The following is an 18,416-nucleotide window of genomic DNA, read 5'->3' as shown; positions in this document are numbered from 1 at the left end:
CTGCTCCATTTCACAAGCTTACAGAGAAGTCAAGTAATATGAGAAAATCCATGAAACTCATGAGACTAGACTAAATATATGTGAAATGGAATAGTGGTTGAGATTTTATATCATTAATATTATTAGGAAAGGTGATCCAAAGTAAAAAAATTCTTGATGATACTCCCTCTGGAGCATCTTGCCCTTTGATCTCTTACTGAGTTTTTCTGAAGTATTCCTTTGATATCCATGATGACTGCAAAATTAGTGAGGTGGTTACAGTGACAAACGGTGTAATCGGCGTTTGTAACATTACGGGTGCAACCTTGGCTGTCCCAGTTATTTGAAGATACATTCCACCAGACGCATGTTCCTTCACCTAGCTCGTAATTGTCACCTTTGTAAATATGTTCAAGGCGAACTTTCACGTATTCACCAGCAGCTGTAAATATAGTAGAATTAATCTTTCATTTTTCATTGCACTCAAAGGGGCTCTTTACACATATTATAAAAGTTGTCTAAGAATAAATTTAAAGCATATAAATCACAGCATGTATCATTGATGTAGTATGGAGTAATTTTAACATTACTTCGGGCCATTCAAAGCAGAAAAGAAAATGTATATTTACAGGCATACCAGGTTGAAGCATTACCGACTGTGGCCCCAATAATAGCACTATTTATTTGAGATTTAGCACTCACATCTTGAAGTGTTGTTTCAGGGGGAGAACTAGAATTATACAAATGTAGGTTAGTTTCATTGAATTAGTTTGACCTGTGTGGTGAATGGATAGTCATGAATAAAGGTTATGTTTTTAAAACTACTTGAAATACTCATTACTACTTTTAACAATACTGAAGTCAAGGTAATATGAAATTATAGCTTATATGCAATCAAAAGTATAATTATTTATTTTTTACTAACCATGGAATGGTGTTACTGGTGCAGCCTAAGTTTTTATAAGCCATAAATATGGCCTTTATTGTACTGTTTTGATTCCTATAGCCTTTGTAAAATTTACTGGGGAGCGTAATCCTTGTATGATCATCATATGGGCTCTTAAATATCCTTTTTTCTGGGTTGTTGAAATGAATTGTTGGTTGACTAGATGCAATTATTGCTGTTAGAAAAGAGAAATCGAGTATTAAAAGAAAAACTATGAAAAGTCATAAAGGATTGCAGGAATTTTCTCACTTTGTTAAATGTTAAAAGATTGCGGGATTTTTATCATTTTGTAAAAAGATTACAGGAATTTTTGTTTGTTTGTTATATAATAAATCAAATCAATCATGATTTCATACCTATATTTTCGTGAGTGATATTTTTCGTTTCATAGTGGAGGTAGTCTGCATACATATTAGTTGCATTATCCAAACTTTTTTGAATATTCGTTAATGTTGAAGTTAGTTCATCCTCCTGTAAATCTTTCCATACACTTGAGTTCTTCATGGTGTTTTCAGCGACTTCTGCTGCAGCTTCCAGGAATTTCTGTAGATATAATTAAGGTATGAGTAGCTTGTCAAAAAGAGTGTTTGGCTGATTTAGATATGATGATGATTTTAACCAGTTAAGTTTTTCTCAATTTTCTTATCTTAGACTATTGTGTTCTCCGTGTGTTACCTCTAAAACTGTTAAAAGTTGATATTAGAAGAGAATTACATTACAATGCACTGCAAACGTTTAATTTGCAGTTTAGATATCCCCATAATTAGCAAATTCAATAATGCTTTAAACTCTCTTTCATCAAGTTGAATCTGAAAAAAATATTATTAGACATTTTATCATATAATTTGCTTTAAAATTGGGAATACGAATTTTACTCTTAAGATAAAACACAACAACTGGGCATATTTATTAGACTAAGGCCATCAGGTTAAGAGAACATGTTATCAGTTCCAGCATAATTTTTTAATAATGTATTGAAGTGTTCACAATTAGAAAAAAATCTGAATGTTTCTCAATTATTAAATTGGTACAGATTGCATTTCTCTAAGGCAAGCGTTCTAACTGATTATTCTTGTGTACCGCTTAAGCATTTTCATAGATTACCATGTACCCATAAAATTGAGGATGAAAAGGGAAACCATGAAATTGATATTGTGATATTTTATTATTCAATCTCAATGCAAATTACATCATGTATTGTGCAATAATGGCTATTCTCTCAATCCAATGTACTCCATTGAAGAGTAATAATGTACCACTGGGGTTATATGTACCCAAGTTGGAAACCCCTGCTTTTAAGGACTAGAATTTCTGTCTGGATTTATAAGATATCCTAGTTTGTTCAAAACTTTGGAGTATGAAAATAGTAGTTTCCATTTTTGATTGGCAGTTATTTATATATTTGTTTTGCATATTAATGTTCTCTGTCTTTTCCCCTAATGATGAAGGAGTAGGTAATATAAAACATTATTTAGTGATAATTTAGCCCCTTTTTTCAAAATGTGGTGTGTATTTCTTTCATGATAATGATAGATTAACAGGTCTTGTATAATGTTGTTCAAGTTCAATCAAAATGCTGTAGTTGTGTCTATTTTCTAATGGAACATCACCAAACTACCTTAGCGATAATTGAATGTGTAGCATTATTATGATTTGGGAATATATGATCTAGAAATCAAATTAGTTGAAGGAATAGTAACTGAACGTTTTGACTAAACAGTGGGCTTATTCTACCATTTGTAAGACTGAACAAAAATGTTAGCTTGCTAATTTAATACCAAATCATAGATATCATATGGAGAAAAAGGAAGTCGGTAACATTTGAAATTCGAGATATTTAGTCTAAAGATTAAGAATTATATTTCAAGTAAAGTAGAGTCGGCAACCATTAGAAAAAGACAGAATTGCCTTATTTGCAATCTATGTATAATTGAAGTAATAGATCAGATTCAACTTGGAATAAGTTACTCAGAGAGTCTATATTTCAACTGAAAATTTATGTAATTTGACCATTAAAGAAACCCTTTCTGGTACAACCCAGGAACATGAACGTTGGGTTATTACTGGTACCCTAAAATCAACACCTACCATCTTTATATAAAATAGCCCGTATCTTACCTCCCCATATCTGACGAAAAATGCTAAAACTGAAAAGAAGGAACAAATTGATGGCCCTAGGCATCCACTCCACAATCATCAGGAAGCAAGGTGAAGACTGAAATCCCGCAAAAGCTTTGCAACAGTGGATGTACTAGAACCAATCCGGTCAGCTGCTCAAAGACTAGATAAGTGGCAGGAAAGTGACTGGTGGCCATCTAATGAGGCGCTTCCCATCCCAAACGAAGCCCTGCCCAGGGGAACAACCCTCACCAGGAAGGTCTTGGCAACTCTAAACATAGCAAGGGTAAAAGTGGGCAAAACTGGAGATAACTGCCAACAAATGGGATTAGCCACCAATCCAGAATGCCCATGTGGGGCAACACCACAAACTATGAACACATACTACGAGGGTGCCCACTGACCCCTCTTTGCTCAGATCAAGACCTCAGAGAGGCAAATGATAATGCCCTCCTGTGGGTTTGACATTGGCACGATGATGTACTCTGTTGTAGGCTCTGTCACTCGTCTAAATGAAAAGGCAACTCTTTTGGCGGATGCGGTTGACAGTAGGCAGACTAATAAGAAATTTAATCTTTTCCTTCCTGTTTACGAGAAGTTAAACCAACTAGTTTAACTTTTTGGCTCATTGAAATTATAAAACTTTTATTGATCTTGATGCTTATGAAGGTGTAGATCCAAATGGTATTTTGTCTCTCTTTACTTTTAGAAAGAAAGCTGATTTCTTAGCTGCTAAGTTTTCTTATATTTCCTGCAACTTGGTAAGAACAGGTTCGTTTTGCGTGTGTAGGAGTGTTGGTAATGTTACTTCATCAAGGAAATCTATTTAGGGTAGCTATAACCCTGCTAATTATCCCTCATTTCAATACCTGCATATTATCTAAAGTTTTTTTAACATATGTTGGCAAAATTTCCAATTACATATGTTGAAAGTAATCATTCGTTTTCTAGTTTGCATTTTGGCTTTTGTAAAGGTTTTGGAGCATATAATACTCTTGCAATTTCAGTGCGCCAGAGAAATCCCTTAATTGTAGTAAGGTAGATCTTATGATTTCCCTTTATTTTAGGTCTGACTTGGATCGTATTAGTCATGAGGCACTTGTTTTCAAACTTAAACGTATGGGAGTAAGTGGGTATTTAATAAACATTCCCGTTAAGTTTTTAAGTGAGATATTACAAAAGAATTGTAGATTTTAATGGGCACCTTAGGCACTATGAAAATGTAATATCTGGTGTTCCTCAGGTTTAAAGGTCACTCATGAATGGCAGAAGCAAGGAACAGGGCACTGTTCTAGGCTAGACCAAGGACCTTGGGCTAGACGCTGACCATGTAGCCTACAAGTTATCAGCGCTCAAAACACCGAATCAACCTAAGATCATAGAGACCAAGGCTACTGATGACTCAGCCGGTAGATTTATAGGCTCCCTCACAACCCCATCCTTAATTCACAAGGATATGAGATTACCAACACTACTAGAAACTTTTGAGCTTGAGCAAATCTCAAACTTCTATCTAACAGATTGCCAGGCAAGGACGTTTTGAATAAACTACCACAACCCTTAGGAATCTTTGCATATGTAGATGATGCTATTCTCTGCATCAATTCTATCTCCTGAATGTAGACATATGGTTGTTGGATCCCATAATAGAGATCTAGCTAAAATTGGTGCATGGTGTAGGTTGCGAGAGATGAAGTTGAACCTTATCAAAACTCTTAGTATGGTTGTAATTAGGTCAAGGTTATTCACTATCCAGATCTTTGTATAGACAATATCTCTTTAACTACATACATCTAATTTAAGATTCTAGTCATGATTGTTGATTAAAAATATATATTTTAGAAACGCATTGGTCTATTTGTGTAATTGTACAAAACATTGGCATATTGAGAGAGACTTTTAAGATTTTCAATGATCAACCGATCCTGAGGAAATGTTATGATATATATATATATATATATATATATATATATATATATATATATATATATATATATATATATATATATATATATTATCATGTTTTGAATATTATCCTCTGTTTTGATCTAAAGATACTGACTCATCTTAATTTGATAAACAAAATCTTGCGTTCTATTAAATTCTTTATCCCTGATCTGGAAATTAAACATCTGCATTGCCTTCCCCATCATAAGGCTTGATATTACACAGTATTCCAAAAATTATATTCTAACTGTGACCAGATTGTGGAATAACCTTCTTGACTTGGTGGTGGAACATCAAGAGCCCACACTTCTTGTAATTCTTGTTGCATAGTTTACATTTTACTGATCTATTCTATTGTTGTCACTGATAGTAATATATTTCACAAATTATCTATTATTTCCTACATATAGTTTATTCATTGTTTTTCTATATTCTAAACGTGCTGGGCAACTTCCCTAGTAACATCCTGCTACTCCATCTGGGGTTGTAGCTTGGCTAGTATTACTGTTGATAAAAATTTTAATATAAGACATGCATACATACATACATGCATATATATATATCTATATTATATATATATATATATATATATATATATATATATATATACATATACACATATACAATGAATAGACAAAGATTTAGTGGCATCCAGAAATAAGATATATATATATATATATATATATATATATATATATATATATATATATATATGTATATATATATACACACACATGCAATGAATAGACAATGTCTTAGTGGCGTCCAAAAAAAATAAGATATATATATATATATATATATATATATATATATATATATTTATATTTATATATATATATATTTATATATATATATATATATATATATGTATTTTTATATATAATATATATATATATGCATATATATTTATATATATAATATATATATAATACACATGTATATATATATATATATATATATATATATATATATATATATATATATATATATATATATATATATATATATATATAGGGATGGGACGAGGGGGCTGGGAACCTCCTCTCATGTATCTACATCCTGTGAGACATCAACAAGGAGATGGAGCTGGTGGGAGAGTGACTGCTCCCCGCACTCTAGTTTTCGGGTGTTTGAATGTGCGTGGATGTAGTACGATAGAGAGTAAAAGATGTGAAATTGGAAGTATGTTTAGGAATAGAAGGATGGATGTATTGGCCTTGTGTGAGACGAAGATAAAAGGAAAGGGTGAAGTGATGTTTGGTGAAATGTCTGGTAGAGTGTCTGGGATTGAAAGGGGAAGAGCGAGAGAGGGTGTGGCTTTGTTGCTGAGTGAATGGATGACAGGTAAAGTAGTGGAATGGAAGGAGATATCATCTAGGTTAATGTGGGTAAGGGTTAGGTTGGCAAGGGAATGTTGGGCGTTTGTCAGTGCGTATGGGCCAGGTAGTGAGAGAAGTGAAGAAGAGCAGAATGAGTTCTGGAATGAATTAACTAGGTGTGTAGAAGGACTGGGTAGAAGGAATTATGTAGTTGTCATGTGTGATTTAAATGCTAGAGTGGGCGCTGGAGAGGTAGAAGGTGTCATTGGGAAGTATGGCGTACCAGGTGAAAATGAGAGTAGTGAGAGACTGGTGGATATGTGTGTTGAGCAAGAGATGGTGATAAGTAATAGCTTTTTCAAAAAGAAAGATAAAAATAAGTATACATGGGTAAGAGTGGCAAATGGAAGAGTAGTAGAAAGGGCATTAATGGATTATGTGTTGATAACTAAAAGAATGTTTGGAAGATTGAAAGACGTGCACGTGTTTAGGGGTATGGCTAACGGTATGTCTGATCATTTTTTGGTGGAAGGAAAATTAGTTGTAGCAAAAGAGTGGGGGAATAGAGTAGGTGAATGTAAAAGGGAGCTAGTGAGGGTTGAAGAGCTAATAAAACCGGGGGTAAAAAGTATATATCAGGAAAGGTTGAAAATGACATATGACGAAGTGAAAGTAAGAGAAACTGGCAATTTAGAGGAGGAGTGGAAGTTAGTAAAAGAAAATTTTGTTGGGATTACAAGTGATGTGTGTGGCAAGAAGGTTGTTGGAGGCAGCATGAGGAAGGGCAGTGAATGGTGGAATGAAGGAGTGAAGGTAAAAGTGGAAGAGAAAAAGAGGGCTTTTGAAGAATGGCTGCAGACTAATAGTGTAGAGAAGTATGAAAAATATAAAGAGAAAAATGTGGAAGTAAAGCGCAAGGTACATGAGGCAAAGAGGACAGCTGACCTGAGGTGGGGTCAGGGATTGGATCATTCATATGAAGAGAATAAGAAGAAGTTTTGGAAAGAAGTGAAGAGAGTAAGGAAGGCTGGCTCAAGAATTTAAGAGACAGTGAAAGATGGAAATGGAAGGTTGTTAAAAGGAGAGGAGGCAAGGAAAAGATGGGCGGAATATTTTGAAAGTTTACTGAATGTTGAAGATAATAGGGAGGCAGATATAATTGCTGTTGCAGGTGTTGAGGTGCCAGTGATGGGAGATGAGAATGAGAGAGAGATTACAATAGATGAAGTGAGGAGAGCACTAGATGAAACGAGAGTAGGAAAAGCATCTGGTATGGATGGTGTGAGAGCTGAGATGTTGAAGGAAGGGGGTGTGACTGTACTTGAATGGTTGGTGAGATTTTTATTATGTGTTTTGTGTTGTCAATGGTACCAGTAGATTGGGTTTGTACATGTATTGTACCGCTATATAAGGGTAAGGGAGATGTGCACGAGTGTTGTAAGTCAAGAGGTATTAGTTTGTTAAGCGTAGTTGGAAAAGTGTATGGTAGAGTAATGATTAATAGGATCAAGGATAAAACAGAGAATGCAATCTTGGAAATACAGGGTGGTTTTAGAAGAGGTAGGGGTTGTATGAATCATATTTTTACAGTAAGGCAGATATGCGAGAAATATTTAGCAAAAGGTAAGGAGGTGTATGTTGCGTTTATGGATCTGGAGAAAGCGTATGATAGAGTTGATAGGGAAGCAATGTGGAATGTGATGAGGTTATATGGAGTTGGTGGAAAGTTGTTGCAAGCAGTGAAAAGTTTCTACAAAGGTAGTAAAGCATGTGTTAGGATAGGAAATGAAGTGAGCGATTGGTTTCCGGTGAGAGTGGGGCTGAGACAGGGATGTGTGATGTCACCATGGTTGTTTAACTTGTATGTTGATGGAGTGGTGAGAGAGGTGAATGCTCGAGTGCTTGGACGAGGATTAAAACTAGTAGACGAGAATGACCATGAATGGAAGGTAAATCAGTTGTTGTTTGCGGATGATACTGTACTGGTTGCAGACACAGAAGAGAAGCTTGGCCGATTAGTGACAGAATTTGGAAGAGTGTGTGAGAGAAGGAAGTTGAGAGTTAATGTGGGTAAGAGTGAGGTTATGAGATGTACGAGAAGGGAAGGTGGTGCAAGGTTGAATGTCATGTTGAATGGAGAGTTACTTGAGGAAGTGGATCAGTTTAAGTACTTGGGGTCTGTTGTTGCAGCAAATGGTGGAGTGGAAGCAGATGTACGTCAGAGAGTGAATGAAGGTTGCAAAGTGTTGGGGGCAGTTAAGGGAGTAGTAGAAAATAGAGGGTTGGGCATAAATGTAAAAAGAGTTCTATATGAGAAAGGGATTTTACCAACTGTGATGTATGGATCGGAGTTGTGGGGAATGAAAGTGACGGAGAGACAGAAATTGAATGTGTTTGAGATGAAGTGTCTAAGGAGTATGGCTGGTGTATCTCGAGTAGATAAGGTTAGGAACGAAGTGGTGAGAGTGAGAACAGGTGTAAGAAATGAGTTAGCGGCTAGAGTGGATATGAATGTGTTGAGGTGGTTTGGCCATATTGAGAGAATGGAAAATGGCTGTCTGCTAAAGAAGGTGATGAATGCAAGAGTTGATGGGAGAAGTACCAGAGGAAGGCCAATGTTTGGGTGGATGGATGGAGTGAAGAAAGCTCTGGGTGATAGGAGGATAGATGTGAGAGAGGCAAGAGAGCGTGCTAGAAATAGGAATGAATGGCGAGCGATTGTGACGCAGTTCTGGTAGGCCCTGCTGCTGCCTCCGATGCCTTAGATGACCGCGGAGGTAGCAGCAGTAGGGGATTCAGCATTATGAAGCTTCATCTGTGGTGGATAATGTGGGAGGGTGGGCTGTGGCACCCTAGCAGTACCAGCTGAACTTGGTTGAGTCCCTTGTCAGGCTGGAGGAACGTAGAGAGTAGAGGTCCCCTTTTTTGTTTTGTTTCATTGTTGATGTCAGCTACCCCCCAAAATTAGGGGAAGTGCCTTGGTATATGTATGTATGTATATATATATATATATATATATATATATATATATATATATATATATATATATATATATATATATATATATATATATATATATATATATATATATATATATATGTGTGTGTGTGTGTGTGTATATATATATATATATATATATATATATATATATATATATATATATATATATATATATATAGTAGTAATGCTTATGTATACCTACAGTATATATTATCGTCATCAGTCGTTACAAGTTCACTGCTGGACAAAGGCCTCAGACATGTCCTTCCACTCTAATCTGTTTATGGTCTTTCTATGTCAGCCCACACCCATCGTCTTTGCATCCTTCCCCTGCTTCTTTTGCAAACTCTTGGGACCCAATCTGTTATTGTCAATGTCCATCTGTTATCTGTCCATCTCATTATATGTCCTGCCCATGTTCCTTTATTTTTCTTATATGTTAAAATATCCTTTACTTTAGTTTTCTCTCATATCCATGTTGCTCTTTTCCTGTCTCTTAGTATTATTCCCATCATTATTCTTTCCATAGCTCTCAGAGTTGCAACTAGCTTATGTTCTGAGGCTTTAGTAAGGCTACAGATTACTGAAGCATACATTAAAACTGGTAGGACCATCTCATTAACAAACTCTTCTTTTTAGAGAAAGTGGCATTTTACTTTAAATAATCTCATTTTGTTTTTCAAAAGCTCTCCATCCAGTGTTTATCCATCTTTTAATTTTGGTTTCGTCCTGTAAAAACACTTAATGTCTGTACTAAGTGCGTATATTCATTACCAATCTTCAAAGGTTCATCCATGACACTTATTTGTTGTCTGCATTTGTGTTGAACATTATCTTAGTTTACACATATTCAGTTTCATTCCTACATTTCTGCTTTCTTTATTTAAATCTTCCATCATCTTTTGCAATTCCTCCTATGATTCACTAAAGACAATTGTGTCATTTGCAAATCTTAAGATGTTAAGTTTTTCCTCATTAATATTAATTCCTACATTTTCCCAATCTAAATTTTTAAAAACTTCTAGGCATGCTGTGAATAATTTAGTAAAGATGGTGTCTGCCTGCCTAAGTCCTTTCTCAATCAGAATTTTCTCACATCTTTATGTTGTTTTAGGATTGCTGTACTTCCTGTATAAATATCTTCAAGGGTTCTAACATAAGTTTCATCTATTCCTTCTCTTTGAAGGGCTTTCATTATTGCTGAGAGTTTGACAGAATCGAATGCTTTCTCATAGTCTATAAATGCCATACAATGTGGTTTGTCATATTCTGTTGATTTTTCCATTAACTGGTTAATTACACGAACACGGACAGTTTTTTAATACCCGCTTTTAGTCTAAAGCCTTCCTGCTCTCTTGGTTTAATAAAGTCTTTCTGACTTTCTATGTGGCGTGATATGATTTTTTAAAAATATTTTATATATTACGGAGAGTAAACTTATTGGCAGGTAATTTTTCATGTCTTTTGTCTTCCTTCTTGGGAATTATTCCATCCATCCATATACGAAGGTACTTCCCCCAATTTTGGGGGGGGGGGTAGCCGACATCAAACAAATGAAAAAAAGAGGACCTTTCCTCTCTGCGTTCCTCCCAGCCTGACGAGGGATTCAACCGAGTTTGGTTGGTACTGCTAGGGTGCCACAGCCCACCTTCCAGCGTTATCCACCACAGATAAAGCTTCATAACCCTTAATACCCTACTACTGCTACCTCCGTGGTCATCCAAGAAGACCGGAGGAAGCAGCAGGGTCTACTGGAACTGCGTCACAATCGCTCGCCATTCATTCCTATTTCTAGCACGCTCTCTTTCCTCTCTCACATCTACCCTCCTATCACCCAGAGCTTTCTTAACTCCATCCATCCACCCAAACATTGGCCTTCCTCTTGTACTTCTCCCGTCAACTCTTGCATTCATCACCTTCTTTAGCAGACAGCCATTTTCCATTCTCTCAATATGGCCAAACCATCTCAACACATTCATATCCACTCTAGCTGCTAACTCATTTCTTATACCCGTTTTCACCCTCACTACTTCGTTCCTAAGCCTATCTACTCGAGATACACCAGCCATACTCCTCAGACACTTTATCTCAAACACATTCAATTTCTGTCTCTCCGTCACTTTCATTCCCCACAACTCTGATCCATACATCACAGTTTGTACAATCACTTCATACAGAACTCTCTTTACATTCATGCCCAACCCTCTATTCTTTACCACTCCCTTCATTACCCCCCAACACTTTGCATCCTCCATTCACTCTCTGATGTACATTCACTTCCACTCCAGATGTGAATTAGTATAATGGTAAAATTTTCCCAAGGTGTAGGTGTAGAGCATTTTTGCAGACGGGTTTTGTAAAGTTCAGCTAGTTTTACTACTAGGAAATCTCCTCCATTTATTATTAAATCAAATGTTAGGCTATCTTCTCCTACTGCTTTGCCTCTTTTCATGCCTTTTAACACTGTTACGTTTGGCACCGGCTCAGGTGTTTTATTATTTCTATTGGTAGTGCTATTTCTTATATCATTATGAAATCTTCTGCAATTTTATCACTCCATTTCTATTATTCATAATATTTCAATTTTAAATATAAAACTTACCCGCTGGTTATATAAAAGAGCTGAAGTCCCTGACGCCAGGGCAGAAAATTCAAATCTCGCGCTATCGAAGATACGCCAGGTGTACCAACCGCACCCTAGCGGTAGAACAGGTGGAACTACACACCAACTCCAGTTCTTCTCTCTGCCGTCATAGCTGACTGACATACAGAAGTTCGCTCTCGTGTTTTTACTCTCTTGGGAAGTTGTTTGGTGATGTACAACGTTCTTTTTTGAGTTTAAGCTATCGTTGATTAATTTTCCTTGGTTCTTATCTTGAAATCTTTTTGTTTGAGATTTTCTTTATTGCTTTTTCCCTTACTTTTTGCTTGTCGGTCTCTCACGTTAACTTTAAAATGGCCGACTCCTCCCCTGCTCAGCGTAGGTGTGTTAGTGAGGGTTGTCGTACACGACTTCCTAATGGATCTATTGATCCTCATTCGATTTGTGTTAAATGTAGGGGTAAATTTTGTTCATTAGATGATAGGTGTAATGAGTGTCTTTCCTTAACTAATGATGATTTTGTTACTTTCGATCGTTATGTTAGGAGATTAGAGAGAGATAGAGTTAGGCGTAGTTCTTCCCGATCTGTGGATAGAACCTTACCTAATTTACCTGTTCCTAATCCTGTTCCTTCCCCTGTGGTGGTAGATCAGGAACCTACTATGAAGGACATGTTTACTGCTATTTTGTCTCTTGGTGAGAAAGTTGAGTCCTTAGCAGCCGATAGAAATACTATCTTTTCCGAGTTAAAGGTATTGAAAAACCGTGATCCTATCGGAACTGTGGAAAGTGTTTCAGTGTCTGATGTGGTACCGAAGAATCGTGACTCTCTCGGTGTTGTGACAAGTGTTGATAATGTGGTTAGTGTTGCGGAAGGTGCGTCGACACGAGTGTCTGATGTGGTACCGAAGAATCGTGACTCTCTCGGTGTTGTGACAAGTGTTGATAATGTGTTTAGTGTTGCGGAGGGTGCGTCGGCACGATCTTGTCGTTCACCTAGCCTTAGACCTCTTTCGAGCTCTCGAACCCATGGGAGAAGTAATGTCGAACGGCTTAAGGGAACGAGAAGCATCATCAATCGTGCAGACGTCCCCTCGAACGTTCCTGTTGCCGTAGCTCAGGTCGTTCACCCTCATCGTAGGAAAGGTGAGGTTCATACGTTATCCCCGTCTTCCGATGAAGGATCGGGGAGTGAGATCTGGCGGCGAGCGTCGAGACCGCTTAAACGCTCCCATGTTGATTCACAGCGTCGGGAATCGCCTGTGCGGCCAGGATGTAGTTCGTGGGTTTCACCGGAACGTTTCCGTTCTCCCAGCGCTTGCACTCCGGCCAAACGTTCAGATCACCGTGTTCGTGCGGATATGATTCCTTCCGATTCGGACCTTGTAACTATTCATGCACCTCCTCTTCCATCGGATTGGCTTTCTTCCCCTGAAATGCGTGGTGACATTAGTGCGAATCTTCCTTCTAGGAGTTCTGTTGATCCGAAATGGACTGCGCTTTTGTCTATGAAGGAACAACTCTCGTCGTTGATGGATTCTTATCAACCAGGTGTTGGCGTTGTGTCTGGGCGTTCGATGTCAGACCACTTATCGCACAAACGTTCGATGGTATATGGCCTTGACGAGTTATCACTTAGACGGTCTCCCATTCACAGTGTTCAACGCCAGGTTGATTTTGATGAGTCGCGTCAGAGAGTTTTGGTTGACCAGTTTGCGTTTTCTGGTCGCGGGGAAGAGCATCGGCGTCGACAAGTGGACGAGACGCGGCAACAATTTGAAGTAGTGGATCGCCCGCGGCAACAACTTTTGGACGCGGCGCGTCAAAACATTGGTTTACAGCGGCGACATCCTGACTACTTTGATCGTTCGCAGCAACAGTCCTCGGACTTTACGCGACCTCGCGGCGATCTTCAACAGTTACCTTCTGATTTCAAGCGTTCTTCTGTTCAACAACAGTCGAATTCTAAGCGGTCTAAGCAGTTGTTGGTTGAGGATGATCGTCTACATGTCCGTGTTTCGCATCAATCTACTTCTACTTCTCCCCACCAATTTGACTCAGATGTTGGCCTTGACAGGCAGTCCCATCCAGACGTTGTTCCTTCGGTTCAGGCTGCGGCTGTTGCTGCACTGCCAGAAGACGAACCAGAGGAAAAGTCGGATGAGGATAATCCTATTGAGGAAGTCTCTGAGAATGAGGAGGAGAAACATTATCAGCATGCTGTGGACCTTCGCAAGTTTATGCTTATTTTGACTGGAATTTTCCCGGATTCTTTTACCCCTGTGGCCCCTCGTTCTCCGCCTTCTGAATTCATCTTAGGTAAAGCTACTAAGGTTCCAGTTTACACCAAGATGGTTCTTTCTCGATCCTCTAAGCGGGCCTTGAAGTTAATGGGTTCTTGGTTGGACTCCAAGAAAGCTTTTGGCAAGACGGCCTTTGCCTTTCCTCCCGCTAGGTTAGCCTCTAAATCTAGTGTGTGGTATGAGACTGGTGAAGTGTTGGGCTTGAGTTTTCCTTCTTCTGCACAAGGGGATTTTTCAAGTTTGGTAGATGCTTCTCGTCGTCTTGCCTTAAGGAAGACGAAGATTTGGTGGTCCATTCCAGAGTTCGACCATTTGCTTAAAGGTCTTTTCAGGGCCTTCGAAGTTTTTAATTTTTTGGACTGGGCTTTGGGGGCTTTGAGTAAGAGGGTCTCTGATATGACGGAAACGGACACTAGTGGTTTGGTTCATTTGATGTCCTGCTTGGACAAAGGTGTGAGAGATGGCTCCAACGAACTTGCTGCCTTGTTTACAGCTGGAATTCTCAAGAAAAGGGCCACGATGTGCTCCTTCCTCTCCGTAGGAGTGTCTCCCTATCAGAAGACAGGCCTTCTTTTCGCACCTTTGTCTAATTCTTTATTTCCTCAGGAATTAGTGGGCGAGGTGGCTACTGCTCTCACTCAGAAGGCCACACATGACTTAGTTACTCATTCGACTAGGAAAGTTTTGCCTCCGTCATTCTCCTCTCGAAAACCTAAGGAATCTTCTTCTGGGTTTCGTCCTCAGTCCTTTCGTGGGAAGCCCTCTGGAAGAGGCTCTTTTAAACCAGAAGGAAGGAAACCTAGAGGCAGAGGGGGCAAGTCCGGCCAAGGTAAAGTCTGACTGCCCTCTCCTTCAGACAGCAGTGGGGGCCAGGTTGACTCACTTTTGGGAGGCTTGGGAGAGGAATGGAGCGGACACCTGGTCCGTCCAGGTGTTAAAGGAAGGCTACAAGATCCCCTTCCTGACCAATCCTCCTTTAGTCACAGATCCAGTGGATCTTTCGCCCAAATACAGAGAGGGTCCCAAGAAACAAGCCATGCTTCTACAGATGTCTCTTTTATTAGAGAAACGAGCAATAGAGGAAGTGCAGGATGTTACGTCTCCGGGGTTTTACAACCGCCTTTTTCTAGTACCCAAGAGTTCCGGGGGGTGGAGACCGGTTCTGGACGTAAGTGTGCTCAATGGTTACGTCCAAAACTCGACGTTCACTATGGAGACTCAGAAAACAGTTCTGGCAGCTGTGAGGAAGGACGATTGGATGGTCTCTTTAGATCTTCAGGATGCCTATTTCCACCTTCCGATTCATCCCAGCTGCAGACGTTATCTGAGGTTCATGGACGGAAACAAGGTCTTCCAGTTCAGGGCTCTTTGTTTCGGACTCTGCACGGCTCCTCTATTGTTCACCAAGATCATGCTGAACGTGGCAAGCATGCTGCATTCGAGGGGAATCAGGGCCTCTCTGTATCTGGACGATTGGCTGATAAGAGCCTCCTCAGCCGATTGTTGTTTGAAGGACCTCAAGATGACTTTGGATCTCTCCAGAGAACTGGGTCTCCTGGTGAGCTCGGAAAAATCACAACTCATTCCATCCCAGGAGATTCTTTATTTGGGGATGGAGATTCACAGTCGGAGTTTTCGGGCTTTTCCGTCGTCGGTGAGAATCCAAGCAGCCCTCCTAAAAGTACAAACGTTCCTGAAGAGAGATCTTTGCTCCGTCAGAGATTGGATGAGTCTTCTGGGGACTCTCTCGTCGTTAGAGAAGTTCGTGACCCTGGGGAAGTTGTTCTTGCGTCCTCTTCAGTTTCATCTCAACCGCCATTGAAAGAAAGGGGACAGCCTCGACAGGGATTGCATTCCCATCTCGACTTCCATCAAGTCTCATCTTCAATGGTGGAACAACGAGCCCAGACTGAAAGAAGGCTTGTCTTTACTTCAGAGGAACCCAAACCTCGTGTTGTGTTGCGACGCCTCCAACTCGGGGTGGGGAGCCACTCTAGAGAAGCAGGAACTTTCGGGGACTTGGACGGTGGAGCAAACCTCTCTCCACATCAATCAAAAAGAGCTTTTAGCTATTCATCTGGCTCTCATCGGCTTCGAAAAGCAGATCAGGGGCAAGGTAGTCCAAGTCAATTCGGACAGCACGACAGCTCTGGCCTATATTGCGAAACAAGGCGGGACCCACTCTTGGCCTCTGTTCGAGATTGCAAGACTGCTCCTCATCTGGGCGGAGGAAAGGAAGGTGACTCTTTTGACGCGGTTCATCCAGGGGGTCAACAATGTGAGCGCAGACAGACTCAGCAGGAAAGGTCAGGTTCTCTCCACAGAATGGATTCTGCACCCGGACATCTGCAAGAGTCTGTGGCGGTTATGGGGTCGACCTCTCGTGGATCTCTTTGCCACCGCGAAGACCAAACGACTAGAGTGTTACTGCTCTCCGGTTCCAGACCCCGAAGCTTTACACATAGACGCTTTTCTGATGAACTGGTCACACATGGAGGTTTATGCCTTTCCTCCGTTCAAGATCCTTTACAAAGTGATTCAGAAGTTCGTTTCACACGAGGAGACCAGAATGACACTGATAGCTCCGTTCTGGCCGTCAAGGAGCTGGTTTCCAGAGGTACTGGAATGGATGGTGGATGTCCCGAGAAGCCTTCCCATGAGACCCGATCTTCTCAGACAACCTCACTTGGCCCGAAATCATCAAAACCTCCGAGCTCTACGTCTGACTGCCTTCAGACTATCGAAAAACTCGCTAGAGCTAGAGGATTTTTGAAGAAGGCAGCCAAGGCAATTGCAAGGGCAAGAAGGTCTTCAACCATCAAGGTGTATCAGTCCAAGTGGGAGTTGTTCAGGGAATGGTGTAGAACTAACGCGATTTCCTCTTCCAGTACATCGCTTTCCCAAATAGCAGATTTTTTCTTGGACCTTAAAACTAAGCATAACTTCTCGTCATCAACTATTAAAGGTTACAGGAGTATGTTGGCGACGGTTTTTCGACACAGGAACCTAGACCTTTCTGATAATAAGGATCTACGAGATTTACTTAGGTCTTTTGATACGACCAAGAAGATTCAAACGGCTCCCATCGCCTGGAATTTGGATGTTGTCCTTAAATTTCTCATGAGTGACAGATTTGAGCCTTTACACTCGGCTTCATTTAAGGACTTAACCTTGAAAACCCTTTTTCTAGTTACCCTCGCCACTGCGAAAAGAGTTAGTGAAGTTCACGCTTTAAGCAAGAACATTGGTTTTCGGAATGGGAAAGCCATTTGTTCTTTACAACTGGGGTTTCTGGCCAAGAACGAAAACCCTTCTCGACCATGGCCCAAATCCTTCGAGATTTCTAACCTTTCTGATTTGGCTGGCGATGAATTGGAAAGGGTTCTCTGTCCAGTTAGAGCTCTTCGGTGTTATGTGGACAGAACTAAGAATCTGACAGGTAACTCAGACGCTCTGTGGTGTGCAGTTCGGAAACCCTCGATGCCCATGTCCAAGAATGCCTTGTCTTTTTTCGTTAGATTGTTGATTCGAGAAGCTCATGCTCAGTGTGATGAGTCGGATCAGAGGCTCCTCAAAGTCAAGACACATGAAGTCAGAGCGGTAGCGACTTCAGTGGCCTTTAAACAGAACCGTTCTCTGCAAAGTCTGATGGATACAACATTTTGGAGAAGTAAGTCTGTTTTTGCATCCCATTATTTGAAGAATGTTCAGACTCGCTATGAGGACCTTTTTACGTTGGGTCCTTTTATAGCTGCTAATGCGATAGTAGGTGAATGATCTACCACTACGTTCCCTTTTTCCTAATACCCCTTTTCTATCTCTTGGAACTCGTTTGTTATGGTTGTTTGTGGAGATTGGGCGTCAGTCTTCCGCAATCTTTGATTTGGCTAGGTGGTCAATTTGTTCCTTGAGTGCACCCGGATCAAGGGTATTGGTTGAGGTCCTGTCATGTTATAGGTGTTTGTACCGTTTGACAGCTCCTAGAGATTTTCAGCCCGAGTGGATTACTGGATCTCTTAAGGATAGCGGACGAAATGAGGCAGAGTATCATTGCTGTCAGCTTCCTTATCAGGTGAGAACTGCTTAAGTTTATTGTATGTAACCCTTAAGTGAATTTTCTGTATGTAGCTGTCTCTGACCCGCCACCAAGGGGTGTCAATCAGCTCTTTTATATAACCAGCGGGTAAGTTTTATATTTAAAA

At 39.9% G+C, this 18,416-nt stretch overlaps 2 protein-coding genes across 3 annotated transcripts in view; one reads left to right on the top strand and one right to left on the bottom strand.

The window, feature by feature from the left end:
• LOC137632790 (palmitoyltransferase ZDHHC3) overlaps positions 1-18,416 on the top strand; it is a 194,919-nt gene that overhangs the window by 25,656 nt on the left and 150,847 nt on the right. The window lies entirely within an intron of this gene.
• Positions 1-18,416, bottom strand: part of LOC137632830 (adhesion G protein-coupled receptor L3-like) — a 99,359-nt gene that overhangs the window by 13,672 nt on the left and 67,271 nt on the right. Inside the window, exons 12-15 of the mRNA XM_068364930.1 lie at positions 1,282-1,468; positions 905-1,100; positions 609-709; positions 198-421 (exon numbers count right to left, since the gene is read on the bottom strand). Of these exons, the coding sequence (XP_068221031.1) occupies positions 198-421; positions 609-709; positions 905-1,100; positions 1,282-1,468 (708 nt within the window). The remainder of the gene's footprint in view (positions 1-197; positions 422-608; positions 710-904; positions 1,101-1,281; positions 1,469-18,416) is intronic.

Source organism: Palaemon carinicauda, chromosome 42, assembly GCF_036898095.1.
Source record: "Palaemon carinicauda isolate YSFRI2023 chromosome 42, ASM3689809v2, whole genome shotgun sequence".
NCBI classification, from domain to species: domain Eukaryota; kingdom Metazoa; phylum Arthropoda; class Malacostraca; order Decapoda; family Palaemonidae; genus Palaemon; species Palaemon carinicauda.
Note: the sequence above shows the minus strand (reverse complement) of the source record. Positions and strands in the feature narration are given on the sequence as shown.